General features: G+C 44.2%; 1 protein-coding gene across 1 annotated transcript in view; it reads right to left on the bottom strand.

The window, feature by feature from the left end:
• LOC132394587 (chloride intracellular channel protein 1-like) overlaps positions 1-2,030 on the bottom strand; it is a 56,006-nt gene extending 53,976 nt beyond the window's left edge. The window contains exon 1 of the mRNA XM_059970908.1: positions 1,781-2,030. Within this exon, the coding sequence (XP_059826891.1) occupies positions 1,781-1,816 (36 nt within the window). The 5' untranslated portion in view covers positions 1,817-2,030. The remainder of the gene's footprint in view (positions 1-1,780) is intronic.
• Positions 2,031-14,831: the final 12,801 nt, after the last annotated feature.

The following is a 14,831-nucleotide window of genomic DNA, read 5'->3' on the forward strand; positions in this document are numbered from 1 at the left end:
ATAGGTACATGGAGCTTAGAAAAATAGAGGGCTATGGGTAACCCTAGGTAATTTCTAAAGTAAGTACATGCTTGGCACAGCATTGTGGGCCAAAGGGCCTGTATTGTGCTGTAGGTTTTCTATGTTTCTTTTAGCCAGGGCATCAAAGGGTATGTAGAGAAAGCTGGGTAGTGAGGTTGACTGGAAGAATTGGATCATGATTGAATGGTGGAACAAACTTGATGGGCCAAATGGCCTACCTCCATTCCTATATCTTATGGGCTTATGGTCTTATTTGTTTCTTGAACCAACTGACACAATCCTAATCACCATCCACGCCAGGGCCACCAGACTCAGAAACTGCTACTTTGCCTAAGCAGTAAAGCTGATCAAAACCCCCACCCACTAACCCTCCCATCTACACCCCCAACCATCAGTGCTTTATCAATTCCTGTTAGGGTCACCTTATGCAATTCACTCTCCTGCCTAGCATCACTTTATGGACAATTAATGTATGTAAGCTAAATTATATTTACTCTTTTTTTTATTGTTTTCTTTATCATATTGAGTTGCATCAGACGGGAGTAACAATTATTTTGTTCTCTTTTACACTTGTGCACTGGAAATGACATTATACAATCTTGAATCTTAGAGATAAAGCACCACTCTGCACTAAAAATTGTTGATTTGTTGTTTTTTTGCACTAATTATGCACCTTTTACAAAAAACTGTTTATCTTTAACTTGTGAACTTATGCGATGCTGCTGCAAGTGACGGTAAACTCCATTCATGACTTTACTCGGAAGGTACTCCCTCCTCCCAGCCTCCCGGTATTCACTGCACCAACCAGCACCCTGTATACGTGGGCAAAGAGATGACGCAGTTAGCCCCTGGGTGACCTGCAGAGGGGGTGAAGGAGGGAGAATACTGGGCATGCAGAGAGCCTGGGAGCAGAGGGTAAGGAGGGAGGGGACAGGCTCAGGGACAGTGTGAAGTGGGGGAAGAAAGTGTGGCAGAGAAGACGCGCAAACAGAGTCAGGGGAAGAGAAGGAAGGATACTAATGGTCTCAGAGGAGGGAGGGACAGAGAGAAGAGCTTGGTAGAGAGTTTGAAAATGAAATTCATAGGCTATTGCTGTAAAATAGATATCGGGACAAACGCACGGGGCTCGCTCGCCTTCTCTCTCTCACACCTCTCCTTCCCAGCCCTTCAAGACTCCTCCACTCCCAAGACGAGAATTCAGGGTGTTTTTGTTCAAATAAAACAAATAGTGAATCACGCATGAGTAATATAAAAAGAGGAACTTAGAGGGTGTTACAGAGCTAGGGGATGGATTGACTAAAGTACTGCAGCCTGCCTTGCCCGCTAAACTCCCACCCAGAATGCTGGATAATGTGTGCACATACACAGTTTCCGGGGGGGGGGGGTGGGTGAGAGAGCGGGAGGGGGGAAGGGGGAAATAGGACAGGGGAAGAGAGAGTGGGAGCAAGCCCAGAGGGGGAGGGGAAAAGCAGGTTGTGAGAGTGCTGGAGGCAGAAGAGGCAAGCTGAACTAGGCAGTGAGGGGAAGATGAGAAGGTCGCGTATACTCGGAAACTTTCACACAAAGGGAAGCGGATGAGAACACACAGCCTTTCCTCTTCGCGCTCGTCAGCCAGCCCAACCGGTTTGGAAAACGTTGAGTCCGATGTTACCGGAGCCGGGCCAAGTGGCCCAGCCAGCGGCTGAAGTCGCACCGCCGTCCCCGGAGCCCCTTCACCCCCGGCGGGAAGAGGGACTGGCCCGCCTCCACAGCTCCCTACCTTCACGAACAGTTCCACTTGCTTTTCGTCAGCCATTTCGCCGAGCAGGTTCGGCTGCGTGTGCTGTGACACCCCCCCAGGTGCTCGGCACAGAAGAAGCTGCCTCCGCCCAGCCCGACCTGGTCGCTTCTCTCGGCTCTCGCAACAAGTGGCGATTCAGCTCCGCTCCCTGACCCCACCCAGGAAGCCGGCGAGAGGCGTCGAGACGCGGGAAACCTCGGCCGAGATAGCAACTCCGGAAAGAGAAACAGAAGACAGAAAGATGCAGGGGATAGAGCGAGGGCGAGACCACGTTGGGATAGAGGTGTAACACTATGAAGGGCGCAGATAGAAGGAAACTTCTCTGCACAGCGGTGTGTGTGAAACTAGAGGGAGTGATGTTTGCACTAAGTACGTGATGAAAGTGGTTTAAAAACACATAGGCCAAACGGGGGCAAATAGGACTAGCATTGGTGGCCACCTTGGTCGGCATGGACGCGTTGGCCGAATGGCCTGTTCCCCTGTTACATTATTCTGGTTCCACAATGGTGGACGCGAGAGACTGTAGATGCAGGAATCAGGAGCAAAATGTAAACTCAGGACTTGGATAGTTGTAGTATAACATAGCATGGGAACGGGCCATTCGGACCAATATGCCCATCTAAACTAATCCCACTTGCTTGGTTTCTGCCTAAACCAGGGGTTCCCAGCCTTTTTTAATGCCAAGGACCCCACCTATTAAGCGGGTTGGGAGCTCCTGCTCAAAACATTTGCAGTCTATACATTGGTCCAAGCGTCCAAATTCAAGTTTATTGCCATGGGCATACATAACTATCTTGAAAATTAGATTTTGTAGCATGACAAATACAAATGAAATAAACTCAAATTAACATAGATTGCAAGTAATTCACACAACGCATTAAACAAAACTAACACAACGATATAAGCGCACTTTGAGGGAGTAAAGTGTGATGTAGATTTAGTGTGTTTTGAGGTGGGTGCAAGAACCTGGTGTCAGTGGGGGAGAAGCTGTTGTTGAATCCTGAGGTGAGGGTCTTCAGGCTGCTGTACCTCCTGCCTGGCAGCAGCATTAAAATAAGAAAAAGAGCATAGACCGGTTCATGGCGGGCAATGTTCCCTCCAATTTGTAAAGACCAGTGTGCAAATTAACTGCTGCTGTGCAATTTTGTTCAGTGACAGCAACCCCTACTACTGAACACAGAATACGGAATATAGTGCTGAATAATTTCAATAACAATGATATAACTAAGCCAGTTCCAAAATCTGCAGACAGATCATCACAAACTCCGCATTGTCAACACAGTCCGCATCAGAAATCAGAATGTGATTGTGTACAATCATGAAATATACTGGACTTGCCATTGAGGTAGAGGGCAACCTTTTGTGCACAGTTTAAATTCCTTTGTGCGCTAGTAGCTAAAGAAGATTGTGCGTGCTTACCTTAGAGGGGGCATTGTTGGTGGGGAGCTGCCTGATATAAACGTCCTCGATGATGGGCTGTCCCCACGATGGAAAGAAGCTTTTTTATCTTCCGCCTGAAGGGAGAGGGTAGGAAATTCAGGTCAAACTAGAAGGAAACAAGCAGGAGAAGGAGACCCTCCATCTGGACTGTCCATTTCCCTCCGTAGATGAGCCTGACCAACTGAGTTTCTTGTTGCTCCATATTCCAGCATCTGCAGTCTCTAGTAACTCCCTAATCAGGGGTGGCAAATCTTTATAAGAGCTTGTGCCCAAATTTATGATAGACTTCAAAAATTCTCTCAGGTGCTGTGGTAATTTTGAGCAGAGATTATCAGTGATTAATGAATTATTAACAATAATTATGGGCTTTTTAAGGAAAATACGGTGAGTCATGTTGCTTGTGTACATATGTTCATTATTTTATTGTTAATTAAAGTATAACATTGAAATAAATGAAGCTCTTTAGGAAAACTGTTCAAATTGCTACCACTTCCCACTCTCTGTGTTAAAAAAACACACCTGCTTCTGACATTCCCCAGAAACTTTTCTCCAGTCACTTCAGAAGGATGTCCTCTGCTATTAGCCATTGCTGCCCTGGGAAAAAGTCTCTGCCTGTCCACTCTATTTATGCCTTTGATCAACTTGTACACCTCTATCAAGTCATTGCTCGTCCTCCTTCGCTCCATCAGAAAAGCCATAGCTTGCTTAATCTTTCCTCATAAAACTGTTTTTCAATCCAGGCAGCATCCTGGTAAATCGCCTCTGCATGCTCTCTCAAACTTTCACATCCTTCCTTTGGCACGGCAGCCAGACCTGAACACAATACTCTTAGGTTTTGGGTTGGAGACTGGGAGGGAGACAAAAGGAACTTGTTAAGTTGTTAGGGTGGGTGGGGGACAGGCAAATCTCTGCTGGGACGAAATAGTTATCTGGCCAATCTCAGTCTCTGACTGTTCCCATTCACCCAGTGACTGGATAGCCTAGCTGGCAGCTTTTTCCCAAGGAGACACTGGTTTAACCCCACTAAGGACATTCCTCCCTCCTCCCCCCACCCACTCACCCTCCCTCCAGTAATGAGAAAGGGCTTTTGTCCTGTCATGTTAACCCTGTTTCTCTTCCCTCAGGTGAAGCCTAACCTGCTGAGTGTTTCCAGCACTTCCAGGTCGAGTTTATTGTCATGGGTGCAAACGTAGTGAGATAGTAACACAATGAAAAGCTTGCTTGCAGCAGCATCACAGGCACATAGGAAGAACATAAATTACACAGGCCAGTGAAGAAAAGGCTGCAAAACAAGGCATTAATGCAACATACGCAATGGGAATGAGTTGATGGTGGTCTGTAATGTTCTGTAACTGGGGTAGGTTAGGGCACATTTTCACAGGAATCGAACCCCAGTCTCTGACTGCTGGCACTGTAAGGTGATTGCATTAACCACTATGCTACCGTGCTACCCCACAGTCATGCAGCAGTTAGCACGATCAGTTAACACAGCTCCAATGATCATTGATCAGCGTTCAATTTCTGCTGCTGTCTGTAAGGAGTTTGTATGTTTTCCTCGTGACAGAGTGCGTTTCCTCCACATGTTCCCTGTTGTCTCCCACATTCCAAAGACGTACAGTTAGCGAGTTGTGAGCACCAGAAGTACGGAGACAATTGTAAGCTGCCCGCAGCACATCACAAAAGGTGACATAAGTGCCGTATTTCAAAGTCAAAGTATGTATACTTTATACACCCTAGCGATGCATCTCCTTACAGGAAGCTATAAAACAAAGGAACACAATAGAACATAAGAAGATTTCTCTGGATATGTTGATGTTTTAATATACTTGTGACAAATAAAGCTTCAACTTCATCTTTAGGGGAAAAAAGCACCGTACGTCTCCTTTAAGCTTACTCTCTCCCCATTAGTGCATGCCTGAGAGTGTTAGACATTTCAGCTCTGGGAGAGAAAAGAGTAACACACACAAAATGCTAGAGGAACGCAGCAGGTCAGACAGCATCAATGGAGTGGACTGGAGTCGATGTCTTGGGTCAAGACCCTTCATCAGTTCTCAGTCTGAAATGTTAACTCTTTACTCCTTTCTGCCAGCGGGCTCTACTGGGAGAGGCGTAGTGCAGTTGCGCCAATTGAAGGTTAAAATGGACTGAGAGGGAGGTACAGAGACCCAGGTTCTGTAACTTATCAATCAGGATTATGGGAATAATGGTATTAAATGCTGAACTATAGTCAATGAACAGTGTTCTGACATAGGTGTTTGTGTTGTCTAGATATTCTAAGACCGTGTGAAGAGCCATTGAGATTGCGTCTACCATTGACGTATTGTGGCGGAAGGCAAATTGCAATGGGTCTAGGTCAGGCACAACAACCTCTCAAAGCATTCCATCACTGTCGATGTGACCGCTGCGGGTGATACTCATTAAGGCAGCTCACATTATTCTTCTCAGGCACTGGTATAATTGTTGCCTTTTTGAAGCAAGTGGGAACTTCCTCCTGTAGCAGTGAGAGGTTGAAAATGTCCTTGAATACTTCTGCCAGTTGGTTGGTACAGCTTTTCAGATCCTTACCAGGTACTCCATCGGGACCTTCCACCTTGCAAGGGTTCACTCTCTTTAAAGACAGTCCAACATCGGCCTCTGAGACAGAGATCACAGGGCCTTCAGGTGCAGCAGGGATCTCCACAGCTGTAGTTGTGTTCTCCCTTTCAAACCTGGCATAGAAGGCGTTGAGTTCATCTGGCAGTGAAGCATTGCTGCTATTCAAACTATTGGGTTTCACTTTGTAGGAAGTAACGTCAGGTAAACCCTGCTAGAGCTGTTGTACATATGATGTCGCCTCCAACCTTGTTCAAAATTGTCTCTTTGCCCTTGAAATAGCCCTCTGCAAATCATACCTGGTTTACTGGTACAGAGCTGGGTCACCAGACATGAATCCCTCAGATCCAGCAGGTCCCACAGGTCCTCACTACTGATGCTTCAGTCTCTGCCTATACCCAGGTAGTAGAAGTACAGCCAGTGATCAGACTTCCCAAAGTGAGGGTGTGGAATATCACGGTAGGCATTCTTGATGGTGGTGCAACAATGGTCCAGTGTGTTGTTTCCTCTGGTGTTGCAAGTGATCTGTTGATAGTAATTGTTTAGTGATATTTTCAGACTGGCCTGGTTAAAATCCCACAAAATAACAGTAAAAGCGTTAGGGTGCGCTGTTTTGTGCATGCAGATCCCATTGCTCAGACCATATGAAGACTGATTGACATTGGCCTGAGGTAGATGTAAACCACTACCAAAATGATCCCGGAAATCTCCCGCAGTAGGTAAAAAGGACGGCACTTAACTGCTAGACATTGCAGGATTGGGACAACACTAATATGTTTGTGCACCAAGAAGAGTAGGAGATTGGAGCTGAGGGGAACAATATATCAGCCATGATGGAATGGCAGATTCAGTGGCTGAAATGTCCTAGGTCTGCTCATATATCTTGTGGTCTTTTGACCTTATGTCATATTTGAATGGTAGACTGACATGGAAATCCAAGCATTCAAATAAGCCGTATCATTTTTTTGTTATTATCTATCTCTTGCAGATAAAGAGGGCAATGTAAATGAGTGTAAATTGACCAGTTACAACTTGTATCCAGATCATCAAACCCAGTTTTTAATTGGTAATATACAGTAATTCTGCTGCGCTGTCCACCGTACCCTCTGCTTTTATTAGTCCAGGCATTGAGTTTGAGTCTGGAAGTTATGCTGCACCTTTATAAAACTCTGATTAAGCCACATCTGGAGGATTGCTTTCAGTTCGGTTAACCCCATTACAGGACGGCTTTGGAGAAGCTACAGAAGAGGTTTACCAGGATGCTGCGATTCGAACGCACACGCTATAAGGAGAAACGGGATTGTTTTCTCTGGAGCGGCTGAGGGGAGATCTGATAAACATTTATAAAATTATGAGGCATAGATAAGTAGACAGCTGGTATCTCTTTTCTGAGGGTCAAAATGTCTATTACTAGGGGGCCTGCATTTGAGATGATGGGGGTAAGTAATGAGGAGATGTGCATGATAAAGGTTATTTTTTTCACACAGAGTGTGCTGGGAGCCTGGAATGTGCAACCAGGCAGGGCAATAGAGGCAAAGTTCAAAGAATGAGGGGTGATTGATAAGTTCCTGGCCTAAGGTAGAAGGAGTCAAATTTAGAAAACCTAGCACATTTATTTTTCAACTTAGTCCCCTCCTACATTTACACACTTAGTCTAGCGGTCGTGGAGCACACGGATCTTGGGCCTCCAGAAAGTGTCCACAGATGGGTGATTGATAAATTCATGGCCTAAGGTGGAAGGAGATGAGTTATACAGCTCTTGTTACAGGCATATGCAGTTCAACTCTTTGAGTGATTATGCAGAAAGTTTGAAGTTAATAACTCATCTCCTTCTATCTTAGGCCACAAACTTATCAATCACCCCTGCTGTGGACACTTTCTGGAGGTCCAAGATCTGTATGCTCCACGACCGCTGGACTAAGTGTGTACATGTAGGAAGGGGCTATGTTGAAAAATAAATGTGCTAGGTTTTCTAAAATTGACTCCTTCTACCTTAGGCCACAAACTTATCAGTCACCCCTCGTACATTTATTTTCAAAGTATGTATGCAGTATACAAATTCGTGACTTGTCATCTTGCCACAAAACAAAGAAACACAGAAGAACCCATAAAAAAACACAGAACAAACTGCCAAACAACCAACATGGGAGGAAAAGAAGAACAAATCATGCAAATAATGCACAAGCCATTAAGCGCAGAGTCTCCGAAAGAGAGTCTGCAGCCACGGGGCCGGTCCAGGAGTTCAATGGCTGCAGGCCACAGACATGGAGGCCATTTGGCACTGAGGCAAGTGAAGCTGGTCCAGAAGTCTGATGGCTGCCGGCCACAGACACAGAGGCAGTTCAGCACAGAGCCCAGTGCCAGTGGCTGCCGGCCACAGACACAGAGGCAGTTCAGTGCTGACGTGAGTAAACCTCACAGAGTGGTGAGCTGAAAACCAATGTGCAAATGGTAGGAAAAAAAAGGGAAACAAAAACACATGGAGCAGGAATTACAGAGTCCACAATTGTGGAGTCCATTGTGTGCTGAGGGGAGTGCAGCCTGTCCAGGAGCCCAGTAGCCCCAGGGCAACAGCTGCTCCCAAGCATGGCGGCATGGCACCTAAGACTCCTGCAACTCCCACCTGACATCGTAGCTAGAAAAGAGGGAGCCAGGTGGCACAGAGCACCCGGTCATTTTCCACTCTTGCCTTTGACAATTTTAATCTTACTCAGCACTTTAAACAGCACAGAGTAATGGAGTTGTCTTCTGGTATCAGGCCTCAACACAGCGTACACCCCCAGCGATGGTCTTGAGGGTATAGTTTGCTAAATCCCCCAGACTACAAAAGCAACGGATTGCTTAGTGAGTTTAAAAGTACATTATTAATCGGGAAATTACAGGCTGCAGACCGCAGCACTTACAGTACAGAAAAGAACTGTGAGTATCTACAAGAGGACAGGGACTATTTTGTATCGATTGGCAGCTGCATAACTGACCGAACAAAAATGACATGTGTGTGCCTCAAGGGTCCATGCTGGGTCCCCTTCTGTTTAACATATACGTGCTCCCTCTGGCTCAAGTCATGGTAAGCAACAATATTTCTTACCTTAACTATGCAGATGACACTCAGATTTATATAACAGTGTCATCAATTGATTATGGTCCCATATAATCAATACAAAACTGCACTGAACATATCACTGATTGTATAACCCAACATTTCCTCCAGTTAAACAAAGAGAAAATTGACATAGTTGTTTTGTTGGTGCCAAAAAAGAACGACAAAAAGTCAGTGCTCACCTAGAACCTCTGTCGTTACAGACCACAAACTAAGCCAGAATTCTTGGTGATGTGATGGACATGACTTAAATTTTAGCTCCCACATTAAGACAATTACAAAGTCAGCCTACTATAATCTTAAAATATCGCGAGAGTTAAAGGGTTTATATCTCAGTAAGATCTAAAAAAAACTCGTCCAGGCATTTATTTTTAGTAGGCTTGACTACTGTAATGGCGTTTTCACAGGTCTCTGTAAAAAATCCCTCAGACAGCTGCAGCTCATTCAGGATGCTGCTGCTAGAGTCCTCACTAAAACCAAGAAAGTAGAACACATCACTCCAGTTCTCAGATCGCTGCACTGACTTCCTGTGAATCAGAGGATTGACTTTAAAATATTACTACTGGTTCTGAATGGTCTCGGGCCAAAATACATTTCCGATGTCTCGCTGCATTATGAACCTTCCTAGCTCTCAGGTTGTCTGGGGTGGGTCTGCTTACAGTCCCCGGGGTCAGAACTAAACATGGTGAAGCAGCTTTTAGTTCATATATTCCGCATATCTGGAATAACCTTCCAGAGGATCTGAAGTCAGCCCCCACTTTAAGCTCTTTTAAATCGAGGCTTAAAACTTTTCTGTTTGCGGAAGCTTTGAGTTAGAATCTCAAGCATTGCAACTTATTTTTTTAAGTGTGACTTTATTCTTTTTATATTGTCTGACATTTGATGTTTGATTTTTACATCGTGTTCTCTATAAAGCACCTTGAACTGCCTTGTGCTTGAAAAGTGCTATACAAATATACTTGCTAGCTAGTGTATCTACACACAAAATGCTGTTGGAACGCGGCAGGCCAGGCAGCATCTGTAGGAAGAAGCACTGTCGACGTTTCGGGCCAAGACCCTTCGTCAGGGCAGTGTGTGTTGATTGAAGTTCCAGCATCTGCAGATTTCCTCGTGTTAGCTAGAGTATTTAGTAGTTCTCTGAGTTGTCTGCAAAATGTCGCCTTTGGTCACTGGTGCCATCTTGAAGGGCAGATAGAGGCTTTTAAGAGGCTTTTCGAAATACAAATTATTGTGCAGAGAATGGAATGATATGGACCACCTGCAGACAGAAAGGATTAGTTAAACTTAATATCTTCAACTTTATTAGTTGGACACAATGTCACAGGCTGAAGGCCCGTTCCTGTGCTATACTGTTCAAACTTCTGTAAGAAGAAATGACAACCAGTGGTAAAGAATACAATCCTTTCTTCCCTTTGATTTTAAGAACATAAGCTGTTAACATGGGTTTAATCTCAAGTCCTGTAAGCAGGCTAGTGCAGACATTTCCATATGGCTGAGGGGGTGATTTAGCCCACCGAGTCTCTGGTTGCTCTCAGATCACTCAGTCCCATTCCCCCTCATGCACACTGTACGTTTTTTCCATCTGTACTAAAACTCAGCTGAGCTCCTGAAGCTTCAGCATCTGGCTCATTGGGATATTCTTTTCTCTGCTCCCTTTCAGCTCAACACAACCTGATTTCCACTTAGATTTCAAAAATCAAATATTATTGATGATAAAAATATCTAAGAAGAACTAACATTTCAAAATTCCTCACAGTCTCAATGTCATTTGGTCAATACATTCAGTAGCATTAAAAATATTTATTTAAAACATTCTGCCATTGTCACTGTGGTGATGCACCGCTTCAGTATTTAAGACCATAAGAGTGCAGGAGAATTACCTCATTTGACCTATCGAGTCTGTTCTGTAATTTGGACAAGGCTGATCTATTTCGCTCTCAACCCCATTCTCCTGCCCTCTCCCCATAATCTTTCATGCCCTAACTTATCAAGAATCTATCAACTGGCCACAACTGCCTGTAGCCACGAATTCCTCAGATCCCTCTGGCAAAAGAAATTTCTCTTCATCTCCATTCTAAATGGATGTCCCTCTATACTGAGATTGTGCCCTTTGGTCCCTCCATAGGAAACATCCTCCCCACATATACTCTATTGAGGCCTTTCAACATCCGATGGGTTTCAATTAGACCCCTGCTCATTCTTCCAAATTCCAGTGAGAACCATCAAACACTCCTCATATGATAGTCTTTTCAATTCTAGAATCATTTTCATGAACCTCCTTTGCATCCTCTCCAATGTCCGCACATCCCTCTGTAGATGGGGCAAAACTGCTCACAGTACTCCCTGTGAGGCCTCTCCAGTGCTTTATAAAGCCATAACATCACATCCTTTTTATATTCTAAATGAAATGAATGCTAACATTGCATTTGCCTTCCTCACCACCGACTCAACCTGCAAATTAACTGATAGGGAATCCTGCACAAGGACTCCCAAGTCCCTTTGCACCTCAGAGTTTAAAATATTCTCCCCATTTAGAAAATAACTTACCCTTTTATTCTTTTACCAAAGTGCATGACCAGACACTTCCCTATACTATATTTTATCTGCCACTTCTTTGCACATTCTCCCAAACTTCTTCTGACTCCCTATTTCCTCAACACTATCTGCTCCTCTACCTATCTTTGTATTGTCTCTCTGTTTAAACTCGCTGAGACCCCGTCTCCCACTCTCCCTTTAAACTCACCAGGACCCCATCTCCCACTCTCCCTTTAAACTCACCGGGACCTCATTTCTCTCACAGTGTTTAACTCACTGGGAATCCATTTACCACTTCTCTTTAAACCCACTGGAACTCCATTTCGGAATCTCCCTTTAAATTCTCCGTGACCCAATCTTCCACTCTGCCTCTCAACTGACTGGGTCCCATTTACAAATTAGAAGTATGATGTGATATTATTAGGATAATATGCAATACCATGTTTGAACATCACTGGTGCCTTGACGTTGCTGGATGTTGGGAGTGCACCTGAGAGTTTGTTATCTGCATTCTCCTATAACCATATAAGAATATAACAATTACAGCACAGAAACAGGCCATCTCGGCCCTTCTAGTCAGTGCTGAATGCTTACTCTCACCTAGTCGCACTGATCCACACTCAGCCCATAACCCTCCATTCCTTTCCTGTCCATATACCTATCCAATTTTTTTTTAAATGACAAAATCGAACCTGGCTCTACCACTTCTACTGGAAGCTCGTTCCACACAGCTACCACTCTCTGAGTAAAGAAATACCCCCTCGTCTTACCCTTAAACTTTTGCCCCCTAACTTTCAACTGATGTCCTCTTGTTTGAATCTCCCCTACTCTCAATGGAAAAAGCCTATCCACATCAACTCTATCTATCTCCCTCATAATTTTAAATACCTCTATCAAGTCCCCCCTCAACCTTCTACGCTACAAAGAATAAACATAGAAACATAGAAAATAGATTCAGGAGTAGGCCATTCAGCCCTTTGAGCCTGCACCGCCATTCAGTATGATCATGGCTGATCATCCAACTCAGAACCCTGTACCTGCTTTCTCTCCATACCCCCGATCCCTTTAGCCACAAGGGCCATATCTAACTTCCTCTTAAATATAGCCAATGAAGCGGCCTCAACTGTTTCCTGTGGCAGAGAATTCCACAGATTCACCACTCTCTGTGTGAAGAAGTTCTTCCTCATCTCGGTCCTTTATCCTTAAACTGTAACCCCTCGTTCTGGACTTCCCCAACATAGGAAACAATCTTCCTGCATCTAGCCTGTCCAATCCCTTTAGAATTTTATACGTTTCAATAAGATTCCCCCTCAATCTTCTAAATTCCAGTGAGTATAAGCCTAGTCGATCCAGTCTTTCTTCATATGAAAGTCCTGCCATCCCAGGAATCAATCTGGTGAATCTTCTCTGTACTCCCTCTATGGCAAGAATGTCTTTCCTCAGATTAGGGGACCAAAACTGCACACAATATTCTAGGTGTGGTCTCACCAAGGCCTTGTACAACTGCAGTAGAACCTCCCTGCTCCTGTACTCAAATCCTTTTGCTATGAATGCCAACATACCATTTGCCTTTTTCACTGCCTGCTGTACCTGCATGCCCACCTTCAATGACTGGTGTACAATGACACCCAGGTCTCATTGCATCTCCCCTTTTCCTAATTGGCCTCTGTTCAGATAATAATCTGTTTCCCTGTTCTTGCAAACAAAGTGGATAACCTCACATTTATCCACATTAAATTGCATCTGCCATGAATTTACCCACTCATCTAACCTATCCAAGTCACCCTGCATCCTCCTCACAGCTAACACCACCGCCCAGCTTCATGTCATTCGCAAACTTGGAGATGCTGCATTTAATTCCCTCATCTAAATCATTAATATATATTGTAAACAACTGGTGTCTCAGCACTGTGCCTTGCGGTACCCCACTAGTCACTGCCTGCCATTCTGAAAAGGTCCCATACCCCCAATACCGTGTGCTTTAAGTTTGCACACTAATCTCCTGTGTGGGACCTTGTCAAAAGCCTTTTGAAAATCTAAATATATCACATTCACTGGTTCTCCCCTATCCACTCTACTAGTTACATCTTCAAAAAATTCTGTAAGATTCGTCAGACATGATTTTCCTTTCACAAATCCATGCTGACTTTGTCCGATGTTTTCTCCTCTTTCCAAATGTGCTGTTATCACATCTTTGATAACCAACTCTAGCATTTTCCCCACCACCGATGTCAGACTAACCGGTCTATAATTCCCCGGTTTCTCTCTCCCTCCTTTTATAAAAAGTGGGGTTACATTAGAAACCCTCCAATCCTCAGGAACTAATCCAGAATCTAAGGAGTTTTGAAAAATTATCACTAATGCATTCACTGTTTCTTGGGCTACTTCCTGAAGCAGTCTGGGTTGCAGACTATCTGGCCCTGGGGGTTTATCTGCCTTTAATCCCTTCAATTTACCTAACACCACTTCCCTACTAACATGTCTTTCCCTCAGTTCCTCCATCTCACTAGACCCTTGGTCCCTAACTTGTTCAGTTTTTCCCTATAACTTAGGTGCTGAAACCCAGGTAACATTCTAGTAAATCTTCTCCGTACTCTCTCTATTTTGTTGACATCTTTCCTATAATTAGGTGACCAGAACTGTACACAATACTCCAAATTCGGCCTTACCAGTGCCTTGTACAATTTTAACATTACATCCTAACTCCTATACTCAATGCTCTGATTTATAAAGGCCAACATACCAAAAGCTTTCTTCACCACCCTATCCACATGAGATTCCACCTTCAGGGAACTATGCACCATTATTCCTAGATCACTCTGTTCTACTACATTCCTCAATGCCCTACCATTTACCATGTATGTCCTATTTGGATTATTCCTACCAAAATGTAGCACCTCACACTTATCAGCATTGAACTCCACCTGCCATCGTTCAGCTCACTCTTCTAACTGGCCTAAATCTCTCTGCAAACTTTGAAAACCTACTTCATTATCCACACCGCCACCTATCTTAGTATCACCTGCATACTTACTAATCCAATTTACCACCCCATCATCCAGATCATTAATGTATATTGAACCCAGTACAGATCCCTGAGGCACACCACTAGTCACCGGCCTCCAACCTGACAAACAGTGATCCACCACTACTCTCTGGCATCTCCCATCCAGACACTGTTGAATTCATTTTACTACTTCAATATTAATACCTAATGAATGAACCTTTCTAACTAACTTTCCATGTGGAACCTGTCAAAGGCCGTACTGAAGTCCATATAGACAACATCCACTAGTTTACCCTCGTCAACTTTTCTCTTAATCCCTTCAAAGAATTCATTAAGATTTGTCAAATATGACCTTC

This window comes from Hypanus sabinus, chromosome 5, assembly GCF_030144855.1.
Source record: "Hypanus sabinus isolate sHypSab1 chromosome 5, sHypSab1.hap1, whole genome shotgun sequence".
Classification (NCBI taxonomy): Eukaryota; Metazoa; Chordata; class Chondrichthyes; order Myliobatiformes; family Dasyatidae; genus Hypanus; species Hypanus sabinus.